This window comes from Siphateles boraxobius, unplaced genomic scaffold, assembly GCF_051911475.1.
Source record: "Siphateles boraxobius isolate OS27281-9 unplaced genomic scaffold, OSU_SipBor_1 75, whole genome shotgun sequence".
NCBI classification, from domain to species: Eukaryota; Metazoa; Chordata; class Actinopteri; order Cypriniformes; family Leuciscidae; genus Siphateles; species Siphateles boraxobius.
This window is the reverse complement of record NW_027509203.1, coordinates 570,001-595,523: the sequence shown is the minus strand read 5'-3', so window position 1 is coordinate 595,523 and position 25,523 is coordinate 570,001. Positions and strand designations below refer to the sequence as shown.

General features: G+C 44.2%; 2 protein-coding genes across 3 annotated transcripts in view; both read right to left on the bottom strand.

Annotated features, from left to right (window-relative positions):
* Positions 1–437: 437 nt before the first annotated feature.
* exorh (extra-ocular rhodopsin) lies at positions 438–12,068 on the bottom strand. The gene is made up of 5 exons (XM_077217648.1): positions 11,631–12,068; positions 7,740–7,908; positions 7,377–7,542; positions 3,466–3,705; positions 438–630 (listed from the first exon to the last, which is right to left on the bottom strand). The coding sequence occupies exons 1-5, from the start codon at positions 11,989–11,991 to the stop codon at positions 502–504; spliced, it is 1,065 nt and encodes a 354-aa protein (XP_077073763.1). The 5' UTR covers positions 11,992–12,068; the 3' UTR covers positions 438–501.
* Positions 12,069–12,991: 923 nt separating this feature from the next.
* Positions 12,992–25,523, bottom strand: part of ift122 (intraflagellar transport 122 homolog (Chlamydomonas)) — a 70,981-nt gene continuing 58,449 nt past the window's right edge. Inside the window, exons 24-29 of one of the 2 annotated variants that reach the window (XM_077217628.1) lie at positions 25,309–25,474; positions 25,129–25,240; positions 24,658–24,783; positions 23,509–23,585; positions 13,503–13,667; positions 12,992–13,407 (exon numbers count right to left, since the gene is read on the bottom strand). In XM_077217628.1, coding sequence (XP_077073743.1) covers positions 13,318–13,407; positions 13,503–13,667; positions 23,509–23,585; positions 24,658–24,783; positions 25,129–25,240; positions 25,309–25,474 — 736 coding nt within the window. In that variant the 3' untranslated portion in view covers positions 12,992–13,317. The remainder of the gene's footprint in view (positions 13,408–13,502; positions 13,668–23,508; positions 23,586–24,657; positions 24,784–25,128; positions 25,241–25,308; positions 25,475–25,523) is intronic. The other variant, XM_077217631.1, reaches the window with a different exon arrangement.

Here is a 25,523-nt window from a genome sequence, read left to right as displayed (position 1 = left end):
ACATGAGCTTTTATCTCTGTATTTTTAATCTGCAGGCAAATTCATATCCTCACACATTTACATATTCAATCTTGATTCTTCCACAGACAACATTTACATCTAAAAGTTCACAGAATGGTTTTGTTAGCGTTTCTCCTGAGGTCTCTTATGTCTCCAGCGCTCAGAATCACTGTCAACATCAAACTTGGATTCAAAACATCAGCCTACAATAGTCAAAATGTACAAATTCATAACTGAGCATAGCTACATATTCATCTAACTCCTGGAGAATCAACAAACGTGAAGCCGAGGCTAATGGAACAGACATTGAAAGGATTTCCATATAAATGCACAGTTGAAAACATTCAGCAGTGTAATAGAGATCTGACTGGCCAGTTTTCCCAAAGGCAGAATAAGATGTTGATGTAGCGATGGAAGTAGATTTGAGGAGGTTTGTAGAGCGCTGTTTGGCCTGTAGGAGTCTGTGTGCCGGACCGGTCCAGTTCTGAGCCGTTGGGATGTTCAGGCCGGAGCCACTTGAGCGGACGAGACCATCGAGGACTGAGTCTTACTGGAGGTCATCATACTGGTCTCCTCCTCACCAAACGGGTTCTTTCCACAGCAGACCGTAGTGAGCATGCAGTTCCTGAACTGAACCAAAGTAAACACAAAGCAGCAGTTAACACTTACTGTGGGGAAATGTGTAGAGCTTGTGCTTTCAATAGACACTAGGGGTGTCGAATGTCAAATGTGTCCACCTTGGACCCCCACTAATTTACTTAAAGTTTAATGGGTACTCTGTTTATTAAAATTGCTATGTAAAATGGAAAATTAACAAAGCTACAAATTGCTACAATTACAGTCCTAGACTCTGTTCATGAAACTGGCAAATCTGGACCAGTACTCCAGTTGTAGTGTTGCTAAAATTAAGTCTGATAGATTCCCTCTATTATATTTAAAACCTAACTATAAGAATCAAGGTGAGTTACTCTTACTATACTGAAACTGGGATACATTTTAATAATGGCCATTGTAGTGTGTGATTTAATGGATGGCACAGTGGTGTATCATCTTCTCCTCATCAGCATTTATAATGCAGAGGCTGTCTGAGCGTTTGTGGTGTTTGACCTCCTCCTCAGTGCTTTAATGTTTAAATCATACTTATCTGACCATTATCAGTTTGTAGCAGTAAATGAAGAGATGTCTTATCGATCACAAGTTCAGTATGACGTACCACAAGGCTCAGTACTAGGACCGCTGCTGTTCACTCTGTACATGCTACGCTTAGGAGCTATCATTAGGAAACATGGAATTAGCTTTCACTGTTATGCTGATGATACTCAGATCTATATTTCTTCCAAACCTAACGAAACTCCCCAATTCACAAAATTATCGGAATGTATAGTTGATATAAAAAATTGGATGACTAGTAATTTCCTACTACTAAATTCTGAAAAAACAGAGATTCTAATTATTGGACAAAAAACTTCCACACGTAATAACCTAGAATACCGTCTAACACTTGATGGCTGCTCTGTTAAGTCTTCGCCGTCAGTTAGGAACCTGGGTGTGTGTGTGTGTGTGTGTGTGTGTGTGTGTGTGTGTGTGTGTGTGTGTGTGTGTGTGTGTGTGTGTGGGTGGGTGTGCTCTTTGATACCAATCTTTCATTTGAAAGTCACGTGTCTAGTATCTGTAAAACCGCATTTTTCCATCTTAAAAATATATCTAAATTACGTCATATGCTCTCATTGACAAATGCGGAACAACTAGTTCATGCGTTCATGGCATCAAGGCTAGATTATTGTAATGCTCTACTGGGTGGTTGCCCTGCACGCTTAATAAACAAACTACAGCTAGTTCAAAACGCAGCCGCTAGAGTTCTTACCAGGACCAGGAAGTACGACCATATTAGCCCGGTTCTGTCAACACTGCATTGGCTCCCTATTAAACATCGTATACATTTTAAAATATTGCTGATTACTTACAAAGCACTAAATGGTTTAGCTCCCCAGTACTTGAGCGAGCTCTTAACGCATTATATCACGTCTATTGCGATCTCAAAATTCTGGCCAGTTGATAATACCCAGAATATATAAATCGACTGCTGGCGGTAGATCCTTTTCCTATTTAGCACCAAAACTTTGGAACAATCTTCCTAACACTGTCCGGGAAGCAGACACAGTCTGTCAGTTCAAAGCTAGACTAAAAACACATCTCTTTGACCTAGCATTCACATAACACTCTATAGACTTCTATAATTCAATATTAGGCTGCTATGATTAGGTCAGCCGGAACTGGGAACACTTCCCTTAAATCCTGATGTACTCGTTACATCATAAGAAGAATGGCATCTACGCTAATTTTAGTGTCTTTGTTTATCCCGAGGTTTTCCCGCAGCCTGCCGGATCCAGGCCGTTTCCAGATCTGACGAAGGACTTTCGCCTGGATCCGATGACAATGCAGTGCTGAAGTGCCGACTAGCCTCTCCCTATGGAGGATCCCTATACCACTCTACAGATAAAGCCTTGTGGCATTTTTCGGTTCGCGTACCTACCCAAAGTGATAAGATAAAATAAAATTCTGCATCAAAATTTATAGACAAGACAAGTAGTTTGTTTAGGCATGGTTTGTAAGGAATTACAAACCTGCGCACATATATTCAAACGCACATAACTATAGAATCAATTCTTAATGCGCATGTGAACGCCATCAGCGTCTATCACAGGTTCACATTTAAAGTCTGTTTAGAGAGAACGGTGTCGTCTTAGCGGCCCCTAATTTAATAACAAATGATCATTTAGACGGAAGTGAATCAATCAAAACTAACTTTAGCTGGAAAAAACATTTTTCAAGAACCACTATAAAACCAAACCAATCTCTGTTACCTTAAATTATATGTTTATCTCTGTAAAGCTGCTTTGAAACAATCTACATTGTTAAAAGCGCTATATTAATCAGGATGACTTGACTTGACTTGACTTAATGCAGACTACATGAGGAGCCATATGGTAAATACAGTCATATTACTGCCTGAATGAGTGAGTCGTTGAATTATTCACTCAACCAATGTGAGTCAAATACACTGAATGAGACGGTACTAGTGTGTGTTCCTTGAATGTGAGTTGTTAAGTCTGTTGTGTGTGTTTAGAACAGTTTGCATCACATGTAAGCATTTGGCAGACGTTTTATCCAACATAACTTACATTGCATTCAAGTTGTTCATTTAATTTGTTCATGCATTCCCTGGGAATTGACCTTAAGACCCTCATGCTCTTCTATTGCTGAATTATTGATGGTAGACCAAAAACAAAGTAACTTTGTGTCTAAAGTGCGTTATCATCAGTTAAACTTCTACAAGCATATACAGTAGTGGACGAAAATAACAAAACTTTGATTTTGATGTAATTAGGCTCATGATCACCTTTTCAGCCGTAAATATAATATAATACATAAACAAGTATTAAAGTGCGTGAGTCACAGTCTCACCTGTCTGTTGAGTATGATGTAGATGACCGGGTTGTAGAGCGCTGCACTCTTGGCAAAGAAAGCTGGTATCGTCATGGCGACAGGACCAAATTCAGCCCCCTGGTTAGCAAAGATGTACCAGGCCACAGTGGCATACGGCACCCAGCACACTAGGAACGCAATCACCATGACAACCACCATACGAGTCACTTCCCGCTCGGCGCGCTGGGTCGTCTCTGATTCCTGCTGTTGAGCAGCAGCCTGACAGCAGAGAATAAAAACAATTACATAAAACAATTAGATAATATATCAGATATTCATAGTCCTAGAAGCCGATTGGTACAATGCTATAGTACCATATATGATTATGGTGTGAAACATTGGCTCATCACTGCATAGCAGCCATAGCGGTCAACTAACCCTAGTTTATATGTCAGGACTAGATCGTGTGGCCTTTATCTAGATATGGCTTAGTTCAAGCATTCCAAGACTGGATGGGTTATCAATTCCATGGATGTTAAAGGTTCTTAATGGAACCATCAATGCCAGTAAAGACGCTTTATTTTGTGCACTTGTGTAAATGGTCATCAAAACTGTTTGGTTTCCAACATTCATTTAAAAAGTCATACAGGTGGAATGACATGAGGACGAGTAGATGATGATATAATTTTCATTTTTGGGTGAACCATACCTTTAAGTCCGTTCTTCTCAATTAACCAATAAAATGAAATTTGTCTGATCTGGTCGGAACACCTGTCAGTTAAACAACTAAATTATGATGGTTATGAAAAATCTCTTATGATCTCATTAGTTTTCACTGTTATGCTGATGATACTCAGCTCTATATATCTTCACATCTTGACGAAACTTACCAATTCACCAAATTAACGGAACGCATAGCTGATATAAAAAACTGGATGACTAGTAATTTCCTACAACTTAATTCTGAAAAAACAGAGATTCTAATTTTTGGACAAAAAACTTCCACACGTAATAACCTAGAATACCGTCTTGATGGCTGCTCTGTTAAGTCCTCGTTGTCGGTTAGGAACCTGTGTGTGTGTGTGTGTGTGTGTGTGTGTGTGTGTGTGTGTGTGTGTGTGTGTGTGTGTGTGTGTGTGTGTGTGTGTGTGTGTGTGTGTGTGTGTGTGTGTGTGTGTGTGTGTGTGTGTGTGTGTGTGTGTGTGTGTGTGTGTGTGTGAGTGTGTGTGAGAGAGTGTGTGTGTGTGTGTGTGTGTGTGTGTGTGTGGGTGGGTGTGCTCTTTGATACCAATCTTTCATTTGAAAGTCACGTGTCTAGTGTCTGTAAAACTGCATTTTTTCATCTTAAAAATATATCTAAATTACGACATATGCTCTCATTGACAAATGCGGAACAACTAGTTCATGCGTTCATGACATCAAGGCTAGATTATTGTAATGCTCTACTGGGTGGTTGCCCTGCACGCTTAATAAACAAACTACAGCTAGTTCAAAACGCAGCCGCTAGTGTTCTTACCAGAACCAGGAAGTACGACCATATTAGCCCGGTTCTGTCAACACTGCATTGGCTCCCTATTAAACATCGTATACATTTTAAAATATTGCTGATTACTTACAAAGCACTAAATGGTTTAGCTCCCCAGTACTTGAGCGAGCTCTTAACCCAATATAGTCCTTCACGTCTATTGCGATCTCAAAACTCCGGCCAGTTGATAATACCTAGAATATCTAAATCCACTGCTGGCGGTAGATCCTTTTCCTATTTAGCACCAAAACTCTGGAACAATCTTCCTAACATTGTCCGGGAAGCAGACACAGTCTGTCAAATCTAGACTAAAAACACATCTCTTTGGCTTAGCATTCACATAACACATTTTCGACTTCTATAATTCAATGTTAGGCTGCATAGTTTAGATCAGCCGGAACCGGGAACACTTCCCATAAATCCTGATGTACTTTGTACATCATAAGAATGATGGCGTCTACGCTAATATTAGTCTGTCTGTTTATCCCGAGGTTTACCACAGTCCGCCGGATCCAGGCCGTATCCGGATCTGATGAAGGACCTGCACCTGGACACGACGACAACGCATCCCTGAAGTGCCAGCCTCATCAACACTGTGAAGGCCTCATGGACACCTCAACAAACTCGTCTCCATACCGGCGTGATGACTCCGACCAAACCAGATGAACTGGATAAATATTGTGCAAGTTCTGATCCAATCTGACTTCTGACCTATAATGCTGCCTAAATCATAATCATACACTGTTCGTTCATAGGTCAGAGGAGGACTGTTCTGTATATATCTGTTCTTCTAGCGGCTATAGGTCACAGGGGTAATTTGAGCCAATAGTTTAAGTGACCATTTCTTAGCTAAAGTCTTTACTTTACTGCTAGATGAATGTGTCCTCTCATTGGGAGAAAGAACATGTTATCTGGATGTTTTGGGAAGAGTCTCCTGTTTAAAGTTAACGCCTGGCCAAATCCAACCTTGCAGAAGCTGTGTGTCTGTGTGTGTGTGTTAGTATTCTTGGTCAGAGGTTAAGGAGCAAGTGGCATTATTGGAGTTGACCGACTTGTTTTCTTCGACATGCTGGTGCCTAGACCCACAGTCCTGTGCCCTCGGAGGGCCACTGGTCCCTAACTCAGGGTCCTGGTGGCAGCCGTACAGACGAGCCGTGGAGATGTGCTACTGTCTATCTGTCCATGTGTTTATCTATTTCTTGGCCAATTAGAATCATTCAGCATGAAGCAATGATGTAGCCTAGACCTTGGTGTAGGGTATAACTGCTGTGATCTAAGCCGCCTACGAACTCCTGTGTGAGTCGTGAAGCTGACTTCTGCCTAATGAAACAGCAAACTATCTTCAGTAAAACTTTTCTTTAATTTATTATAATTCATTACCATTTATTATAAAAGACTCTTGTCTTAAATTGACTGCACTTCTAACTCTTGGCCTTAAATAATCATATCTAGTCCTTGGGTCTTTAACTGTAAATCCCCTAACACTAGGATCCTGCTAAAACATGGCCGCCTGCCAATCAAATTTCAGCGACTAATGAGATCAAATCTGAATGGCCTACGATTACAAAAAATGTATATATCCATACATTGTGTGAAAATGAATATGTGTACCAAATTTTGTGAAAATTGGCCACAAAGTGGTTCTATAAGGAGCAAATGATAAGTAATATGATCTTCAAATTTAAGTGCAATAATCAGATATATTTTTATTGCAAAAAACTGTTCACAAGAAATAAATCACACAAATGACTTTCCAGCTCTGGTGTGTATGTGTGCGAGTGTGTGAGCATGTGTGTGTGTGAGCATGTGTATGTGTGTGTGTGTGTGTGAGTGAGTGAGTGTGTGTGTGTGAGCATGTGTGCGTGTGTGTGTGTGTGTGTGCGTGTGTGTGTGTGTGTGTGCGTGTGTGTGTGTGTGTGTGTGTGTGTGTGCGTGTGTGTGTGTGTGTGTGTGCGTGTGTGTCTGTGTGTCTGTGTGTGTGTGTGTGTGCGTGTCTGCGTGTCTGTGTGCGCGTGCGTGCTTGCGTGTATGTGTGTGTGTGTGTGTGAGTGAGTGAGTGTGTGTGTGTGAGCATGTGTGCGTGTGTGTGTGTGTGTGTGCGTGTGTGTGTGTGTGTGTGCGTGTGTGTGTGTGTGTGTGTGTGTGTGTGTGCGTGTGTGTGTGTGTGTGTGTGCGTGTGTGTCTGTGTGTCTGTGTGTGTGTGTGTGTGCGTGTCTGCGTGTCTGTGTGCGCGTGCGTGCTTGCGTGTGTGCGTGTGTGCGTGTGTGCCTGTGTGCCTGTGTGCGTGTCTGTGTGTCTGTGTGTGCGTGTGTGCGCGTGTGCGTGCGTGTGTGTGCGTGTGTGTGTGTGTGTGTGTGTGTGTGTGTGTGTGTGTGTGTGTGTGTGTGTGTGTGTGTGTGTGTGTGTCTCTCTGTGTCTGTCTTACCGCGCGGACAGTGCAGAGCAGACGACTGTAGCAGAAGAAGATGATCAGGAGTGGGATGAAGAAATGCAGGATGAACATGTAGATGACAAATGAGGTGTTGTTGATTTCCGGTTTGGGAGTGTAGTAATCTATACCACAAGAGCACTGCATCCCCTCGGGAATATACCTGCGCACAAACACACACATAAACACACACACACAGCCATGCACGTCTGTTGTTCTTGTATTGCCAAATATCTCTGCATTCATCATAGCAGTGTGTTTATTAGGTTTGAATGCACTTTCAGATTATAGTGTCGTGGGAAATCTAGTTAAAATCAGTTTCTAAACCTGCGTATTATGCTGAAAAGCGTGATTGATTACCTGGACCAGCCCAGTAGGGGCGGCACGGCGCAGGTGAGGGCCATGACCCAGGTGAAGCCCACTCCCATGATGGCGTGCTTCTCACCAAAACGAAACGTGCTCATCGGCTTACACACGACAATGTAGCGCTCAATAGCCAAGACCACCAGGGACCACAGCGCAATCTCACCTGAAAAACATAGAGAAGATCATGATCACTCAGTTCAGGAATGTACCCATTCATTTCTATTTGTAGAGGGCTTTACAGAAATGAATGCTGTTAATGTTTGAAATGCCTAATAGGACAGATTTTAGCAGTAAAGAGATGAGCAATAGGATAGTTGAGATTTTCTATATATTACATATAATAGTTGCGTAATTCACTTTTGCAGTGAAATTGAGGATTATGAAATCTGTGTTGTTCTGGTTTCAGTTTATTAGGTTTCGGTGTAGTTATACTATGAACTGATGTGTATCACGGTCATAACTAAAATTACACAAATCATGGTTTAAGATTTTGGTCAACTTGTTTGAACTTAAACAGTTACTTAACAGTGACGCAATACTTTATTTTTACTCCCCTAGTGTGCAAGACAAAAGCAACTGTGGCAAGGAAGGAAAATGTGATGCTGGATAACGGAGAACAAACCCTTTCACTTTTGACGTTCTGTCAAAATGCCAGCCTTAGGGGGCACCCTTGAGAGCCCCAAATACCTCTCACACATTCAGAAAAGGCCAATGGAATTGCCGTGTGGAATTTGCATGTCAGGACACGTCCCCAGACATACGGCTATATAAGGCAAGCCGGCTACTGACAAACTTCAGCTTTGTTCTTTGGAGCCTAAGCCACCGTCTCTTGACTCTGCAAGAGAACCAGTGGGTGGTAGGTCCATAAAAAAGCACGACCCGATAGTTAGGTTCCTGAGAGGTGCACAGGGGCTAAACGCTCCTAGACCTCGCCTTATCCCCTCTTGGGATCTCTCTCTGGTCCTTCAGGCCCTGCAGAGAGATCCGTTTGAGCCTGTGCAGTCCATCAAGCTTAGTGCCCTCACTATGAAAACGGCCCTCCTGATAGCACACAACTCCGTCCAGAGGGTTAGGGTGGGGTTAGACATGGACTACTCCCTTCAGGGACCAAGTGGTGAACTTGCAAGCAATCCCTCCTGATGAGGGAGACCCAGCCCTGTCTCTGCTGTGTCCAGTGTGCAATGTCTGCATCTATCTAGACCCAGACACAGAGCTTCAGACGAGCGGAGCAGCTCTTTGTCTGCTTTTAAGATCAGCAGAAGGGGAAACATGTCTCCAAACAAAGAATGGCCCACTTGATTCTGGATGCCATTCTCCAGGCTTATCAAGCCCTGAATTTACTGGGAATGATGGCTCCCTCTAGGGACATCGCAGCGACATCGGCTCTAGCAAACAGTGCTTCATTAGCAGACATTTGTAGAGCTGCAGGCCCAAAACTTTTGTGAGATTTTATCTACGCATGAAAACAGATTTGTCTCGACATATGCGTTTAAACTCAACTGGTTGGATGCAGTGGTTGCATTAGCACCTTTTCCCTCTCTGAGGTGATAACGTGCGCTTTATAGGTCTAGTTTCCCTTGAGCAACCCTTCTCCATCACTTAAGCACTATTGCGATGGATGAGTTCGGCAGGAGAACAAACTACCAAGCTCATTATTCGTGGTATGCCCCTTTTCAGGTGAGCCCTTGTCATCGGGCTAGTGCTCTGTATGTAGTGGTTCCCTAACGGTGACCCCATACGATGGATTCTTCCACTTTATAAGTCAAGTCAAGTCACTTTTATTTATATAGTGCTTTTTACAATGCAGATTGTTTCAAAGCAGCTTTACAGTGATAACGGTAAAATAGTGTTGTAATGATATTGTTAAATATAAAATTAAATGTCGTCAACTAAGCAAGCCAAAAGCCAATGGCGACAAAGGCAAAGAAGGCAACAGTGAAGGAACCAAAACTCCATCAGTGACAGAATGGAGGAAAAAACCTTGGGAGAACCCAGACTCAGTCGCTCAGTTCTCCTCTCACCAACGAACGAACAGTGTATGATTATGATTCAGGCAGCATTACAGGTCAGAAGTCAGATTGGATTGGAACATTTTCTAATGTAGTTCTAGTATTCTAGGTTATTACGTGAGGAACTATTTCAGTATTTTCAGTTTCCTTGTCTGTAAACCCAATGTCTTCCCCTGGAAGGAGCAAGCTCTGTCATCAGTCGCTGTGCAGCCGCTAGTCTGTCCCTCCTAAAGTGGAGCCCACCACAGAAACTCTTTCCTATGTAGCACTCCCTCTGGTGAGTCCATAGTATGTATTTTCCACATGCTAACCTCCCTCAACGGGTAGGTTGGGGTCTTTGTAGGAGAATGCTTCCCAACCATAACCACGAGGTTTACTCATCATAAAATAAAACTTTTCTTGAGGAACATCAGAAGAGGCCTATGGCTTGAGTGACCTCTCCCTAGAAGAGGTGAGATGATCCTTTTGGTTGTAAGACCTGAGGTCCTTACCCTGGGCATTGGTCGGTCACAAGTTAGTGTAGTTGCACTTGCGCAGTTGCTCAGTTGGCACATGAAGGCTTGGCCGCATTTGCACAGCCGTGCCTTGTGACACAGTTCATGCTGTTTTTAGTATAGGGACCCCTAGTGTCGGTATTTCGACACAATGTCGGAAGTGACCGACTTAAAAGGAACATCTCAGTTATTGACGTAACCCTCATTTCCTGACGGAGGGAACGGAGACATTGTTTCTCCTGACAAAACTTGAACTGCATCTGAGGGGTCTGAGACCTTAAAAACAAACCTTAAAAATGTGTGCAGCCGGCTCGCCTTATATACCCACCTGTCGGAGGGCGTGGCCTGCCATGCAAATTTCACACACCGATTCCATTGGCTTTTCAGAATACGTCAGAAGTGTTTGGGGCTCTCATTGGAACGAGGGTTACGCCATAAACAGAGACTCCTCCTAGACTACACAGTGCAAATATAATGTCAATTATTACATGGAAAATATTGAACCGCAAGATCAGATCCAACCATAAAGATGCCACTATGTGAGAACAGACCCAAACTGACCACAAAATGTGATATGAAGTCATTATCTGCCTGGATGAAAAGCAATATTTCACAGCACTTATGTGTGAATCTCAGAAAATCTGTGATCAGCTCATATTTCCTTCCCAAAATCAGAATAAAAAAAGAAGCCTATATTTAACCTTGTTTTTCTTTTTGCATTGTAACATTGTCCCCCCAAAAATTATTCATGTTACTGTAACTCATCTAATTGGTTGCTATTTATTATTCATTTTAGTGTAAAACAATGATTTCAAAAGCATGTTAAAAACAGTACAGCAAACACTACCTGGATGTGTAATTAGTTTTTGCATAATGGTAATTATTAGACTTGAGGGTTAAATGTGTTTAATGGTTTTGATAACAAAATCTTTGATGTTAGATTTGCATGAAAAACATGCCACAAAATTGTCATGAAAATGTCTAAAAAAATATGTGCTGTTTTTAAAAGATGACACTGACATTTTTGGTGAGAATCACCAGTAACACTTTATTTTGCAGTATTAGTCATGTTACATGTAGTTACTCTAGTAATAACTATAAATGATGCATAATTACATGAAACTAATCTTAACCCAAATCCTAAAGTACATGTGGTTAATTATTATTACTTAGTAGTTAATGTATAACTACACAGTAACAAGTCACCTTAAAATAAAGTGACCTTGACCACCCATACTGTACATCAGTCTTTACATGGGACTCCCAAGAATACCATGTTATTTTTAACGTCCCTATAATGCATCCTGATCCTTATTTGTTCTGTAATGAACATTTCGAGCACTGGTTGGTTTGGTTTTCCCGCGGCGAGTGAGTGCACTTACCGCCCAGCGTGGCGAAGAAGCCCTCGATGTAGCAGCCCGTGACCCCCAGGACGAAGTATCCGTGCAGGGCCGTGTAGAGCGTGACGGTGAAGCCGCCCACCACCATGAACAGGTCGGCCACTGCCAGGTTGAGCAGGATGAAGTTGAGGGCCGTGCGGAGCTTCTTGTGCTGCACCGTGATGTAGAGCGTGAGGAAGTTTACGGGGAATGACGTGGCGATTAGGAAGAGCATATACGCGGCCAGAAGCGAGTACTTCCACGGCTCCGCTAGGTAATACTGCGGCTCCTCAAACGGGCTGCGGACCAAACCAGTCCTGTTGGACATCGGCACGTAGAAGTTCGGACCTTCCGTTCCGTTCATATTCGGTTCACTGGTTAAGGATCAAGACAGAGAAAATAGACAGATGAAGCTGGAAAGCGAATGAAGTCCCTGAGAGCGAGCGAGAGATCTGCTGCCCGGGACTCAAGCGTCCCTCTTATATGAACCCCATGAGCCCAGATTAATGAGATTACAGAGAGGCCATGCAATTTGGAATTGAGTTATAGGCAGATTGGGGTCAGAGAGGCTTGATAATCCACTAAGGTGAACCTACTGTAAACACAGAAACACTTTAATTTTCCACCCTGTAACTTCAAAGAATTCAATACCAATGTATCTCTGAATGTCCACAAAAACCGACTAGTGCGTTCAAAGCCGGTTCACTGCGACACTGGAGGTTTCGCTTCTAAATCCAACTGCAAGTTTGCTGGTGTTTGTTGGAGTTCTATGAACTAGTCTTTATACTTCGGAAACTTGCATTGATCGAGTCCAGCCACACACACTTCAGCTATTACACTTGTAACTGAAATAAATGACAAAAACAATTAATATTACTGAAAAAATGCTGAATGGAAACAGAGAGCTAAAGTTCAGTGACTGAGTTAATTTATTAACCATCTTTTGATATGACGATGTCTGTCATTTTAATAAACAGGAACATTTCAGAGCAAGAAAATCTCACAAAACATCATGTTTGTGCTCTTGGTTTCCCACCAAAAAATTATTTAAATTCCTAAAGGATGAGGACATGAAGTTAGTTAAATGGATATTAATAGAGACTTACAAGATGGAAAATAACTTTGAGGAAAGAAAAAAGAAATGATAAATTAGTTCTGCATTCAAAACACTCAAGGAATATCTTCAACAATTATCTTTAAAAAATGGTAATCTCCACTCAGATCCAATCAGAAGTAGTGAAAGATATAAAAAGAGCTCCTATAATTCACTTAATTGTCAAAACTAGAATGACTTCCATATTTTAGAAGACAATATATAAAAACACTTCAGCTCAACTGATAGGAAAACATGACAACAATACACATTAGAGCATACATATGAAATCTTTATTTTAAAAAAGAACAGTGAAATGGAGTGAGCTGTATGTGTTTGTGTAAGTGTGATAAGGAGCATGTATGGACACACGCTGTAATCTACTTTGGCCGGTTGATCCAGGTAATCCTATCAGAGCTGCGCTGAGCTGGCATTTACTGACGGACTGGAGCAGCTCGATCCTGATCAGACCGAGCTCGCGCACATTCAGCACACGCGGATCATCTAGCTGGGATCATCGATGGGTCTGCGGCAGTACACACTCACACACACACACACACACTCACACACACACACACTCACACACACACACACACACTAGGCGCTGGCCTCATCGATGGGTCTGCGGCAATACGGGCAGCAGTTGTGCTGAAGAACCAACAGCTCATAGTCCTCACTGTGAAACATCTTTGGAAAAGACAACAGAATGCAATCAAACATCACAGAGAGGGAACAGGCCGAACACATGAAGCCTGTGTGTGTGTGTGTGTGTGTGTGTGTACCTGAAAGCAGGACGGACACATGGTGATGCTGACGTCGGGCAGCAGGGATCGGTAGTACTGCCAGCTGAGAGGTTTGGGCCAGCGCTTGATCAGAACATCTCGCCTGGACATGGACCTCAACACCGGCCGACTCACGACTACCGGCACGAACTCCCGGCCACCCTGCTGTCAATCACAGCACACCAAGACAAGTCCAGTCACCTTCCTTTATATAGCGCTTTTAACAATAACATCAGACAACATCACCCACAGCCCAGGCGACAGGAATGCTCTCAAAGTTATGAACAAATATTTTTCCAGTAACGCTAATAGAAGGTTGGTTCAGAGTTACCTGGGCCCGTATTCCTAAAGATTCTAAGAATCCTTTTAGAAAACTCTTAATTTAGCTTAAAAACTTTTACGTAGGAGTCTTAAGAGTGATTCGGGACCGATCTGAGAGCAACTCTGAGTAAGGAAAAGACAAAAACTTTTATCTTAGTGAGGAGGCGGGGCTGACCCCGTTGCTATGTAAGACACAATCTTTTGAAGACTGTGATTGGTTGGTTGTCCTAGAAGGAAAAAAAGAGTGATTAGGCTCTATTCTAAGCCATCACTTTGAAATTACATGCGGAATTTTTCCTATTTGACCATTCTCATACACACACACACACACACACACACACACATTATATTTGTGTATATAAATACTTTTTTTTATTTACCATACTGTTAATTTCCTATAAGGTATTTGATTGGATTAGAATGATAAAAATTGTTCCACTGTCTATTTAAGTGTTGGTTTGAATGTTGGGTTTAATGTAACAAACATGGAATAAAAAAACAAGAAGGACAAGAAAGCTGAACTGGACAGAGGAACAGAGTTTACTGTGAGCCCAGTTAGTGGATGAACACAAGGCCATCCTTAAAGGAAAATCAGGCCGGGTGTCACAGCACAGAAGCAGACGTGGGAGCTTATAGCGGTTAATAATACATTATTTACGGTTCATTGCCCCTGCTTGTGCGGAAGCCTGCTATATTCATAAATGCATTATTTGAGCCTGCAAGGTGGGAATGTCCAGTGGAAACTAAATGAACTGCGACACAATAAGAGGTTCTGGAAGTGCTGTAATGTTTGTGTGATCACTCTGCTTACAGAAGTTTGTGACAGACCCAAATCATCACTGCTGCGTTGATGCATTTTCCCAGCTGACAAATATCTTAATGTACAGTAGTGATTTAATTTCTGACACTACACCATTCCTGCGCTGTGTCGGAGATGTTATTGTGTCTCTAATAAAATCGGTCACAAACATGATCCCTGCACGATCTAATCTATAGTGTCTTAATAACTCACTGTCATCTATTGTCTGCAATGCATTTCTTCTCCCTCTTCGTCTTTCTGGCATTTTCTCCTCTGCTAAAAAAACTCTTAAGCCTCTTAAAAGTCCTCGTCCGTGCTCCTAACAATTCTGACCTTAAGACCTATTTTAAGGGTTAAGATGCTTTCTGAATTACTTTTTTCTTTACTAGGATTTTTTCTTTAATTTTAGGAGTAAACGCCCACATTTCTAAGAATTTTATTGGAATTTTGTCACTAGGAGCTACTCTTTGCATTAAGATTCTTTAGGAATACGGGCCCTGGTCTTTAATGATGTCTCAAAACATTATTTACAGGGGGGGGGAATAATTTTTTGATCCCTTGCTGATTTTGTAAGTTTGCCCACTTAGCAAGAAATGAAGGGTCTATCATTTTTATGGTAGGTTTATTTTAACGGATAGAGACAGAATATCAACCATAGAATCCTGAAAAACACATTATATAAAGGTTATAAATTAATTATAATTTGATCGAGTGAAAAAAGTATTTGATCCCCAACCAACCAGCATGAATTCTGCCTCCACAGATTGGTCATGTGCCCGTGAGGAACACAGATTAGTCCTGTCACTTTAAAAAAACTACTCCTAATGTCCTAATGTAAGTGGACACACTTCCTCTCCATCCTCTCCACCAGCATCAGCGAGACCAGAGCTGTCATTCGTCAGGGCCGACTGTAGACTGGCACACGGGTCAGGGCCTGGTAGACCGGCACACGGGCCAGGGCCGACTGTAGACCGACACACGGGTCAGGGCCGACGGTAGACCGGCACACGGGTCGTGGCCGACTGTAGACCGGCACACGGGTCAAGGGCGACTGTAGACCGGCACACGGGTTGTAGCCGACTGTAGACCGGCACACGGGTCTGTGGCCGACTGTAGACCGGCACACGGGTCAGGGCCGACGGTAGACCGGCACACGGGTCAGGGCCGACTGTAGACCGGCACATGGGTCAGGGCCGACTGTAGACCGGCACACGGGTCAGGGCCGACGGTAGACCGGCACACGGGTCAGGGGCGACTGTAGACCGGCACACGGGTCAGGGCCGACTGTAGACCGGCACACGGGTCAGGGCCGACTGTAGACCGACACACGGGTCAGGGCCGACTGTAGACCGGCACACGGGTCAGGGGCGACTGTAGACCGGCACACGGGTCAGGGCCGACTGTAGACCGGCACACGGGTCAGGGCCGACTGTAGACCGACACACGGGTCAGGGCCGACTGTAGACCGGCACACGGGTCAGGGCCGACGGTAGACCGGCACACGGGTCAGGGGCGACTGTAGACCGGCACACGGGTCCGGGCCGACTGTAGACCGGCACACGGGTCAGGGCCGACTGTAGACCGACACACGGGTCAGGGCCGACTGTAGACCGGCACACGGGTCAGTGGCCGACTGTAGACCGGCACACGGGTCAGTGGCCGACTGTAGACCGACACACGGGTCAGGGCCGACTGTAGACCGGCACACGGGTCAGGGCCGACGGTAGACCGGCACACGGGTCAGGGGCGACTGTAGACCGGCACACGGGTCAGGGCCGACTGTAGACCGACACACGGGTCAGGGCCGACTGTAGACCGGCACACGGGTCAGTGGCCGACTGTAGACCGGCAGGGGTCCAGTTTAAAAAATGGTTGGTTATGTGAACGTTAAAGGATTAGTTCACTTCAGAATTAAAATTTCCTGGGGCGCTAGAGAGCAGGCCATGGAGTAAGCCACGTTTTAGGGAACTCTGCTGAATTTTATTTTAAAAAACTTTATTTTTAGCGCATTACACTCTTCAAACAGGTCTAAAATAGATATCCAAAGCTAAACATTAGATAGTCTGCAACTCTGTTTCATTTTATTTTGAGCAAAATCTGTCAATGGCGAAAAAGCTTCGACAATTTACCTATACGGGAAGAAACACGGCTAACAGCAAACAAGCTAGAATGACTGATGCTAAGACTGAACTTCTTACTTCGATGAAGGAAGACATATCTGCATTACTCAGGTCAGAACTGAAAGACGTCCTTGCAAGTGAATTTGAGGCCGTTAAAAGTGAAATACAGTCTCATAGTCATACTCATAGTCTCAGTCAAAACTGAAGTTGTCAATAGTATCTCACTGCTTCGCTCTGACCTGGACTCGGTGAAAACTACAGTCGCTGACATGGAACACAGTCTGACCACATGTTCGCATGATGTAGCGTGTCTTCAGACTACAGTTTGCAAACTTCAAGTAGAAGTCTCAGATCTACAGAATAAGTGACTCGATATGGAAGGGCGAATGAGGAGGTCGAATATCCGAATATTGAATGTGCCGGAGGATGCTGGGTCAGGTTCGCCATCTTTTGTCACCAAGCTGCTTAAAGAAGTGTTTGCCATGGACAGAGATGTGATGGTAGACAGATTGCACGAACTCCTCAACTGGAGAAAGCTAAGGGGAAGCCTCGAGCCATTATCGCAAAGCTACACTATCACCAGGACTGCGTGGAGGTGCTACGCCGTGCGAGGCAAGCGGGTGGCGCTTTGAAATACGGATAACTGTCCATCTCAATATTTCCAGATTATCCCCCCACCGTGGCACGCGCAAGATCTGCATTCAACGAAGTTAAACAACTACTGAAAGACCGGTCAGACATTCGCTATGGAATCATTCACCCGGCGAAGTTTCGTATCACTTACAACGGGATTAGGAAGGACTTTCTTGATCCGAAACAAGCACTGTTATACATCCAGTCGAACATCGTCGATGGGGGGAGACCCACCTCTAATGATGACTGAGAATTTGCAGAATAAAGGCCTAGCGTGGTACACGTCATTGTATACCTGTATATTGGGGTTCTGGTGAGTGAAAGTAGCCATTGAATAACGATTACAAGCAGCTTTTAACTTTTTTTTTTTTCTCAAGAATGCAAGCTATCAGCTTCTGAAGGGACAATACTGTGTTACCTATAATGTTATAAAGAAGCACTATCTTAATTTTGTTTAAACTGTTAGCAGAGCAACCTGTTGGAACTGGAGTTCCCCAATACAAGCACTAATGTGCGGATACCACTGTAAGGGGTTTAGGGTTCACCTTGTTCTGATAATAGGTGATTTGGGGTGGGAGGTAATCGCACTAGGGTTCTTTTTAAGAGTGTTGCTTCGTTTTTTGGAGGATATATTCTTGATATGTTTATTAAAGCTAGAGTCCATTAATAATTTTGCACAAAATAGAAAATGGTTAATGCACAGATGTTGACAGGAGATATAGGATGCCCTGTAAATTTTGTGAGCTGGAATGTTAAATCTTTAAATCATCCTGTGAAACGTAAAAAAGTAATATCACATCTTAACCAATTTAATGTGGGAATAGCATTTCTCCAGGAAACGCATTTGCGAACATCTGATCATTCTAGACTAAGGGGAGGGTGGATAGGCCAACTATATCACTCTGATTTTCATAGTAAATCTAGGGGTGCAGCCATCTTAATCCATAAGAACATTCCATTTATAATGTCGAAAGTAGAGGCAGATAGATCTGGCAGATATGTTATAGTCACAGGTAGATTATATGAAATTCCAGTTATTCTAGCTAATGTATATGCCCCCACTTGGGATGACCATGCTTTTTTCTCCAATTTTTTTTCCTGTCTACCAGATATGGACACACATTACCTTATTTTGGCAGGAGATATGAATTGTGCTCTTTCCAGTTTGGATCGTAGCTCTCTTAGAGTCATATCTCCAACCAAGTCTGCCCAGACTATTGAACTATTTCTCCGCTCGTACGGAGTTACAGATGTTTGGCGTTTCAACAATCCCACCTCCAGGTGCTATTCTTTCTTTTCACACGTTCATAAGACATATTCACGAATAGACAATTTTTTCATCGATAATGGTTTGCTTCCTATTGTCAGTAAATGTGAATATAATGCTATAGTTATATCGAACCACGCTCCAATGTTGATGACACTACAGATACATGTCTCACAAGTCACATACCACCCATGGTGCCTAAATAGTTTATGGCTTGCTGATGAATGTTTTGTTCAAGTTATCTCATCTGAAATAGTCACATTTTTGGAACACAATCAAACACCAGGCATGTCGTTCTCAAGAATATGGGAATCCATGAAAGCGTATTTAAGGGGACAAATGATCTCATATTGTACCCAAAAGAAAAAGAGAGAAATGGCACGGCTCAAGACACTAACTGATGATATATTACATATAGACACAACACTTGCGCAAGCCCCATGATCAGATTTATATAAGCAAAGATTGATACTACAGACAGAATTCAATCTCCTTTCAACCAAACATATATCAAACCTCCTCAATAGGACACAGCACAGAACTTATGAACATGGAGAGAAGATAGGCAAAATCCTTGCACACCAACTGCGCCGGAAAGCTGCAGCTCAGTCTATATCTGAAATAACAGATTCTGTTATTTAATAAACCTGTTCAAGTCTTTTTTTGATAATTTAGAAATCCCCTTAGTGGGTGACCTAATGGCTTCTGAACTGGAAAAAGTATTCACAGAAGAATTTCATTCTGCTGTCAAATCTATGCAAAATGGTAAATGCCCAGGACCAGATGGATTTCCTAGTGAATTCTTTAAAAAAATCGCTAGAGAATTAGCCCCTCTGTTGCTCTCTACATATAAAGAATCATTTACATCTGGCTCACTCCCTCCTACTATGCGTCAGGCTGTTATATCCCTTATTCTTAAAAAAAAGAAAAACCCAGTAGAATGCGGCTCATATAGTCCCATTTCTCTGTTAAATGTTGACAGTAAAATACTTGCTAAAATGCTAGCCCTACGACTGGAAAAAGTACTTCCTTCATTGATCTCAGATGATCAGACAGGATTTATTAAACATAGACAAATATCTTCTAATATACGTAGATTACTTAATGTTCTTTATGATCCCACTCCACCCAAGGGCAAAGAGGTATTAATATCCCTAGATAAAGAAAAAGCCTTTGATAGGGTGGAGTGGGATTACCTATTTTATACATTGAAATGCTTTGGTTTTGGACAAAAATTTATACATTGGATTGAGACACTTTATTCTCTACCTATGGCAGCTGTTCTGACTAATAACAACTTGTCGGTTTTTATTTATCTACACCGTGGAACTAGACAGGGCTGTCCCTTGTCACCCCTCTTATTTGCCCTAACAATAGAACCACTAGCTATAGCACTGCGTAACAGCGCTGATATTAAGGGCATAATGAGAGGAGGGGCTGAGCATAAAGTGTCGTTATATGCTGATGACATGTTGGTATATATGACTGACCCTGTGACCTGTTTGCCAAAGATGTTTGATTTGTTAAATTCCTTTGGCAAGATATCAGGATATAAAATCAATGTGCAGAAAAGTGAGCTTATGTGTATTGACCCTAAATATCAGCTCACTACAATTCAGTCCCTGCAAGTTAAATTATGCACTAACAAATTTAAATATTTAGGTATTTGGATAACCCGTAAGTTTAAAGATCTTTATGAAGCCAATTTCCCTCCACTTTTAAATTGTTTAAAAAAAGACTTAGATCACTGGAATCTCCTTCCCTTGTCGCTAGGGGGGAGAATAAATGTTATCAAAATGAATATTATGCCCCGATTTTTGTTTCTAGTGTATCCCCATCTTCTTAACAATATCTTTTTTCATAAATATAGATAAACTTTTGTCCGGTTTTATTTGGAATGGTAAAAACCCGCGTATACGTAGGGAAATTCTGCAACGTCCCTGATTACATGGTGGGCTTTCCCTACCCAATTTTCAGTACTACTATTGGTCTGCCAACATTAAAAACATAATGCACTGGATTAATTTTTCTAGAGTTGAAGACCCAGGTCCCAAGTGGCTAGAGCTTGAACGTGCATCCTGCACTCAAACTTCTTTACATTCACTAGCCTGCTCTAAAATACGCTTTCCAGAATCCATATCAACATACTGCATAAATCCAGTGGTGAGGCACTCCCTCAAGATATGGATGCAGTTCAGACAGGCTTTTTCTCTAACTGAGATGTCCATGGATGCCCGCGACCTGCACACGCGTCAGGGCCGACTGTAGACCTGCACACGGGTCAGTGCCGACTGTAGACCTGCACACGGGTCAGGGCCGACTGTAGACCTGCACACGGGTCAGGGCCGACTGTAGACCTGCACACGCGTCAGGGCCGACTGTAGACCTGCACACGGGTCAGGGCCGACTGTAGACCTGCACACGGGTCAGGGCCGACTGTAGACCGGCACACGGGTCAGTGGCCGACTGTAGACCTGCACACGGGTCAGGGCCGACTGTAGACCGGCACACGGGTCAGGGCCGACTGTAGACCTGCACACGCGTCAGGGCCGACTGTAGACCTGCACACGGGTCAGGGCCGACTGTAGACCTGCACACGGGTCAGGGCCGACTGTAGACCTGCACACGAGTCAGGGCCGACTGTAGACCTGCACACGGGTCAGGGCCGACTGTAGACCTGCACACGCGTCAGGGCCGACTGTAGACCTGCACACGGTTCAGGGCCGACTGTAGACCTGCACACGGGTCAGGGCCGACTGTAGACCGGCACACGGGTCAGTGGCCGACTGTAGACCTGCACACGGGTCAGGGCCGACTGTAGACCTGCACACGGGTCAGGGCCGACTGTAGACCGGCACACGGGTCAGTGCCGACTGTAGACCGGCACACGGGTCAGGGCCGACTGCAGACCGGCACACGGGTCAGGGCCGACTGTAGACCGGCACACGGGTCAGGGCCGACTGTAGACCGGCACACGGGTCAGGGCCAACTGTAGACCTGCACACACGTCAGGGCCGACTGTAGACCTGCACACGGGTCAGGGCCGACTGTAGACCGGCACACGGGTCAGGGCCGACTGTAGACCTGCACACGCGTCAGGGCCGACTGTAGACCGGAACAAGGGTCAGGGCCGGCTGTAGACCGGAACAAGGGTCAGGGCCGACTGTAGACCTGCACACGGGTCAGGGCCGACTGTAGACCTGCACACGCGTCAGGGCCAACTGTAGACCGGCACACGTGTCAGGGCTGACTGTAGACCTGCACACGGGTCAGGGCTGACTGTAGACCTGCACAAGGGTCAGGGCCGACTGTAGACCGGCACACGGGTCAGTGCCGACTGTAGACCTGCACACGGGTCAGGGCCGACTGTAGACCGGCACACGCGTCAGGGACGACTGTAGACCTGCACACGGGTCAGGGCCGACTGTAGACCTGCACACGGGTCAGGGCCGACTGTAGACCTGCACACGGGTCAGGGCCGACTGTAGACCTGCACACGCGTCAGGGCCGACTGTAGACCTGCACACGGGTCAGGGCCGACGGTAGACCTGCACACGGGTCAGGGCCGACTGTAGACCTGCACACGGGTCAGGGCCGACGGTAGACCTGCACACGGGTCAGGGCCGACTGTAGACCTGCACACGGTTCAGGGCCGACTGTAGACCGGCACACGGGTCAGTGGCCGACTGTAGACCGGCACACGGGTCAGGCCCGACTGTAGACCGGCACACGCGTCAGGGCCGACTGTAGACCGGCACACGGGTCCGGGCCGACTGTAGACCGGCACACATTACGTGATCATGTAGGCCGAAGTACAAACCCAGTGTTTACAAAGCCAACGTGGAAAGACTAAGTCAAATTTACAATTTACATTTACAAAACATAAATCAAAATAAAAGGTAAAACAACGATGTCGGATGATTTTGAAGTTGGAGGAGAAAATGAGATTGAGTTTTTCGCTCTACTCTACATTTCTGAACCAGAACACGCGTGACCTTTCAACCTGATTACGTAATGTGTGTCGCATCACAGCTAGTGCAAGACCAGCATTAGTGTTAAAAGTATATAAATGTTCATTTTGTTATAAATGCGCCGGTTTGTCTAGATCAGACTCCTATTCCTCGGCTGGATCGTGTCGAGACTTTGAAGCTGCACTGAAACTCACATTTAAACCTTCGACCCGTTGGACTCCATTGAAGTCACTATATGGAGAAAATCCTGGAATGTTTTCCTCAAAAACCTTCATTTCTTTTCCACTGAAGAAAGAAAGACATGAACATCTTGGATGACGTGAAGGAGAGTAAATTATCAGGAAATTTTAATTCTGAGGTGAACTAATCCTTTAACGTTCACATAACCAACCATTGTTTAAACTGGACGTTTTGAATGTTCAGAAAACATTCAGAAATAACATTTTCATAATTTAATGGGAATGTGAAGAAAATGTTCTTAGAATATAATATTGTTATCTGGGAAGCATTTATGCCTTTTGCAGATGCTTTTATTCCGGGTTCAAGCCTCGTCTGATGAACTACTCATAACACACGAGGAGAACAAACATGGCTTTGGGATCATTTCAATGCAACATGAAACGGTTTTTGCCATGTCATGTGACTGTTTGAGTAAAGCAGGAAAGTGGGACTTTATTCATTAGGAATCGTCTGAATGATGAAAACATGGCTATGATATGATTGGTTAATATTTTTTTAGTTTTCCACATGGTAAGATGAAAAGTCTATTACAAGTTATTATGATGAAAGATAACCAAAGCGATGTGTCTTCTTACTAATGAAGGAACACCAGGAATGTGTATTTATGAAAAATCATGTTTTTCATCTGTCAGTGATTCACTTCAGACAGTCTCACCTCAAAGCTGAGTTTGGCTGTAAAGGGGTCGTCCTCCGGGTCTTCAGTCCCATCATCCAGCTTCAGACACTGGGATTCTGACACACACACACAGACACACACACACAGACACACACACACACACACACACACACACACACACACACACACACACACACACACACACACACACACACAGAATGAAAGCTGTATCATAAACTTTTTTTTTATAGTTTTATCGATAAGATTAAACACTAATCTCACATATATTGTCTTTCAATAATTTTCATAAACATATAGCTGTTTTCAAGGGTTTTCCAGGACTTAAATTTCCAAAAGTCAAATTCAAGCACTTTAGGCACTTTAAGCAGCTTGTACGAACCCTGCATGAGTCTCTAGTCTCCCTAAAACTGTTCCTTGGCTTGTCCTCCTGCGTATGGATGAATATCTAAATATATTTTGACGGAACGGCTGCCTCTCCCTTGTACTCAGCGCCACCCCAACTCTTAACTCGCCGCGCTTCGCCAGGCTCCCGACCGGAGTGTGTGTGATTGGAGAGGAGCGGCGCTGAAGAGGAGAATTGGCGGCGTGTGATGAGGCACACCTGACGAGAATGAAGCCTCATCACCGCCGCTGTTCAATGCTGAGCGCCTCTCCTCGAGAGACCGGTCTCCTCCCCGTGCACGCTGGTGTCCTCGTGGGTCCAGGAAGGGAGTGCGGAGGGATTCCCGCACCGCCGCAGATGTGAGTCGCTGGACCCGCGGGCCGGAATGGAGAATCATGCGTGACGCCGCTAACGGGCTACGATGCCGGGCCGCTATTCCCCTTAGTTGTCGGAGCCTAGAGAGGACAAGCAGCGATGCCGCCGCCCCTCGCACCTCAGACCGAGAGAAGCGCATGCGACCGCCGGACACCCCTTACCTGGACCATCCCATCTCTTCCCTACCCGTCCTTCACGACTCCCTGCCACGACGAGGACACCAGACTTTTGTTTTAACACTTTATTTTCCCCATTTTAGGACATTTTATGTTTATTTACTTTGATAAATGCCTCTCTAGGCCTGAAACCATTCCCAGTGTCTGTCATATGCTCCTCTGGCCACTATATATATATATATATATATATATATATATATATATAATGTATATATGAGGTGAAAGAGACGTTACCTCCGCTGCTCATCTCCTGCCAGCCGCTGCTTCTCTCCACACGAGGCACTTCCAGGTCGATCAGAGACACGGCCTCCTCATCCGAGATATCCTCCTCCAGATAAAACTCCACCAGCGGGAGAACCTCTGAACACACACCATACATCACACAGATAAGTGAAACCAGTGCCAAGATCCTGGCCCGCTATATTCATCCCGTGGCTGATCATACAACACATGTTCTGAAGATGATCTCATCAATTTTTGACCAACACTGTGTAAAGGTTTGCCAAAAAACATTTCACAAACCTAATCAGTGTGGTAAATTTCATTAGGTTTTACCAGATGGTCGACTAAAAGCCAGAAAAAACAACAGAATAACGAGCCAACAAACAGACCCCTAATATTTTCTACTGTTCATGCATTCCTGCTTTTTCAGCAAGTTGTTGAACACAACACCGGTTATGATTGACAGGTATATGAGCCGCTCACCATAAGAGGAGGCAGAGAATATGAACGGCTGTCTGCAGTTGATGCAGGAGTTGCCCTGGTTATTCAGCAAGGGGTTGTTGGTGGAGCAGCGGAAACACATCGGGATCAAATCCTGCACCAAAAACAAGCTTTACCAAGAGGCACACCTTCTGTAAACAGCTGTAACACACACACACTCACCTCGCTGTCCCGGTAGGGTTTGGAGCGCACTGTTAGGCAGCTCAGCTCCATGCTCTCCTGATAGCGGGACGGGATCTTCAGGCCCTGCAGCTTCTCGAAGGCGTGTCGCGCTACTTTATATGCTCCCAGAACTTTACTCTGCTTGGCCAGAGCATACAGCGTATCTCTGAACCTCACGTCAAGGACACAAACTATTACGCTTCAGCAGCCAAGCG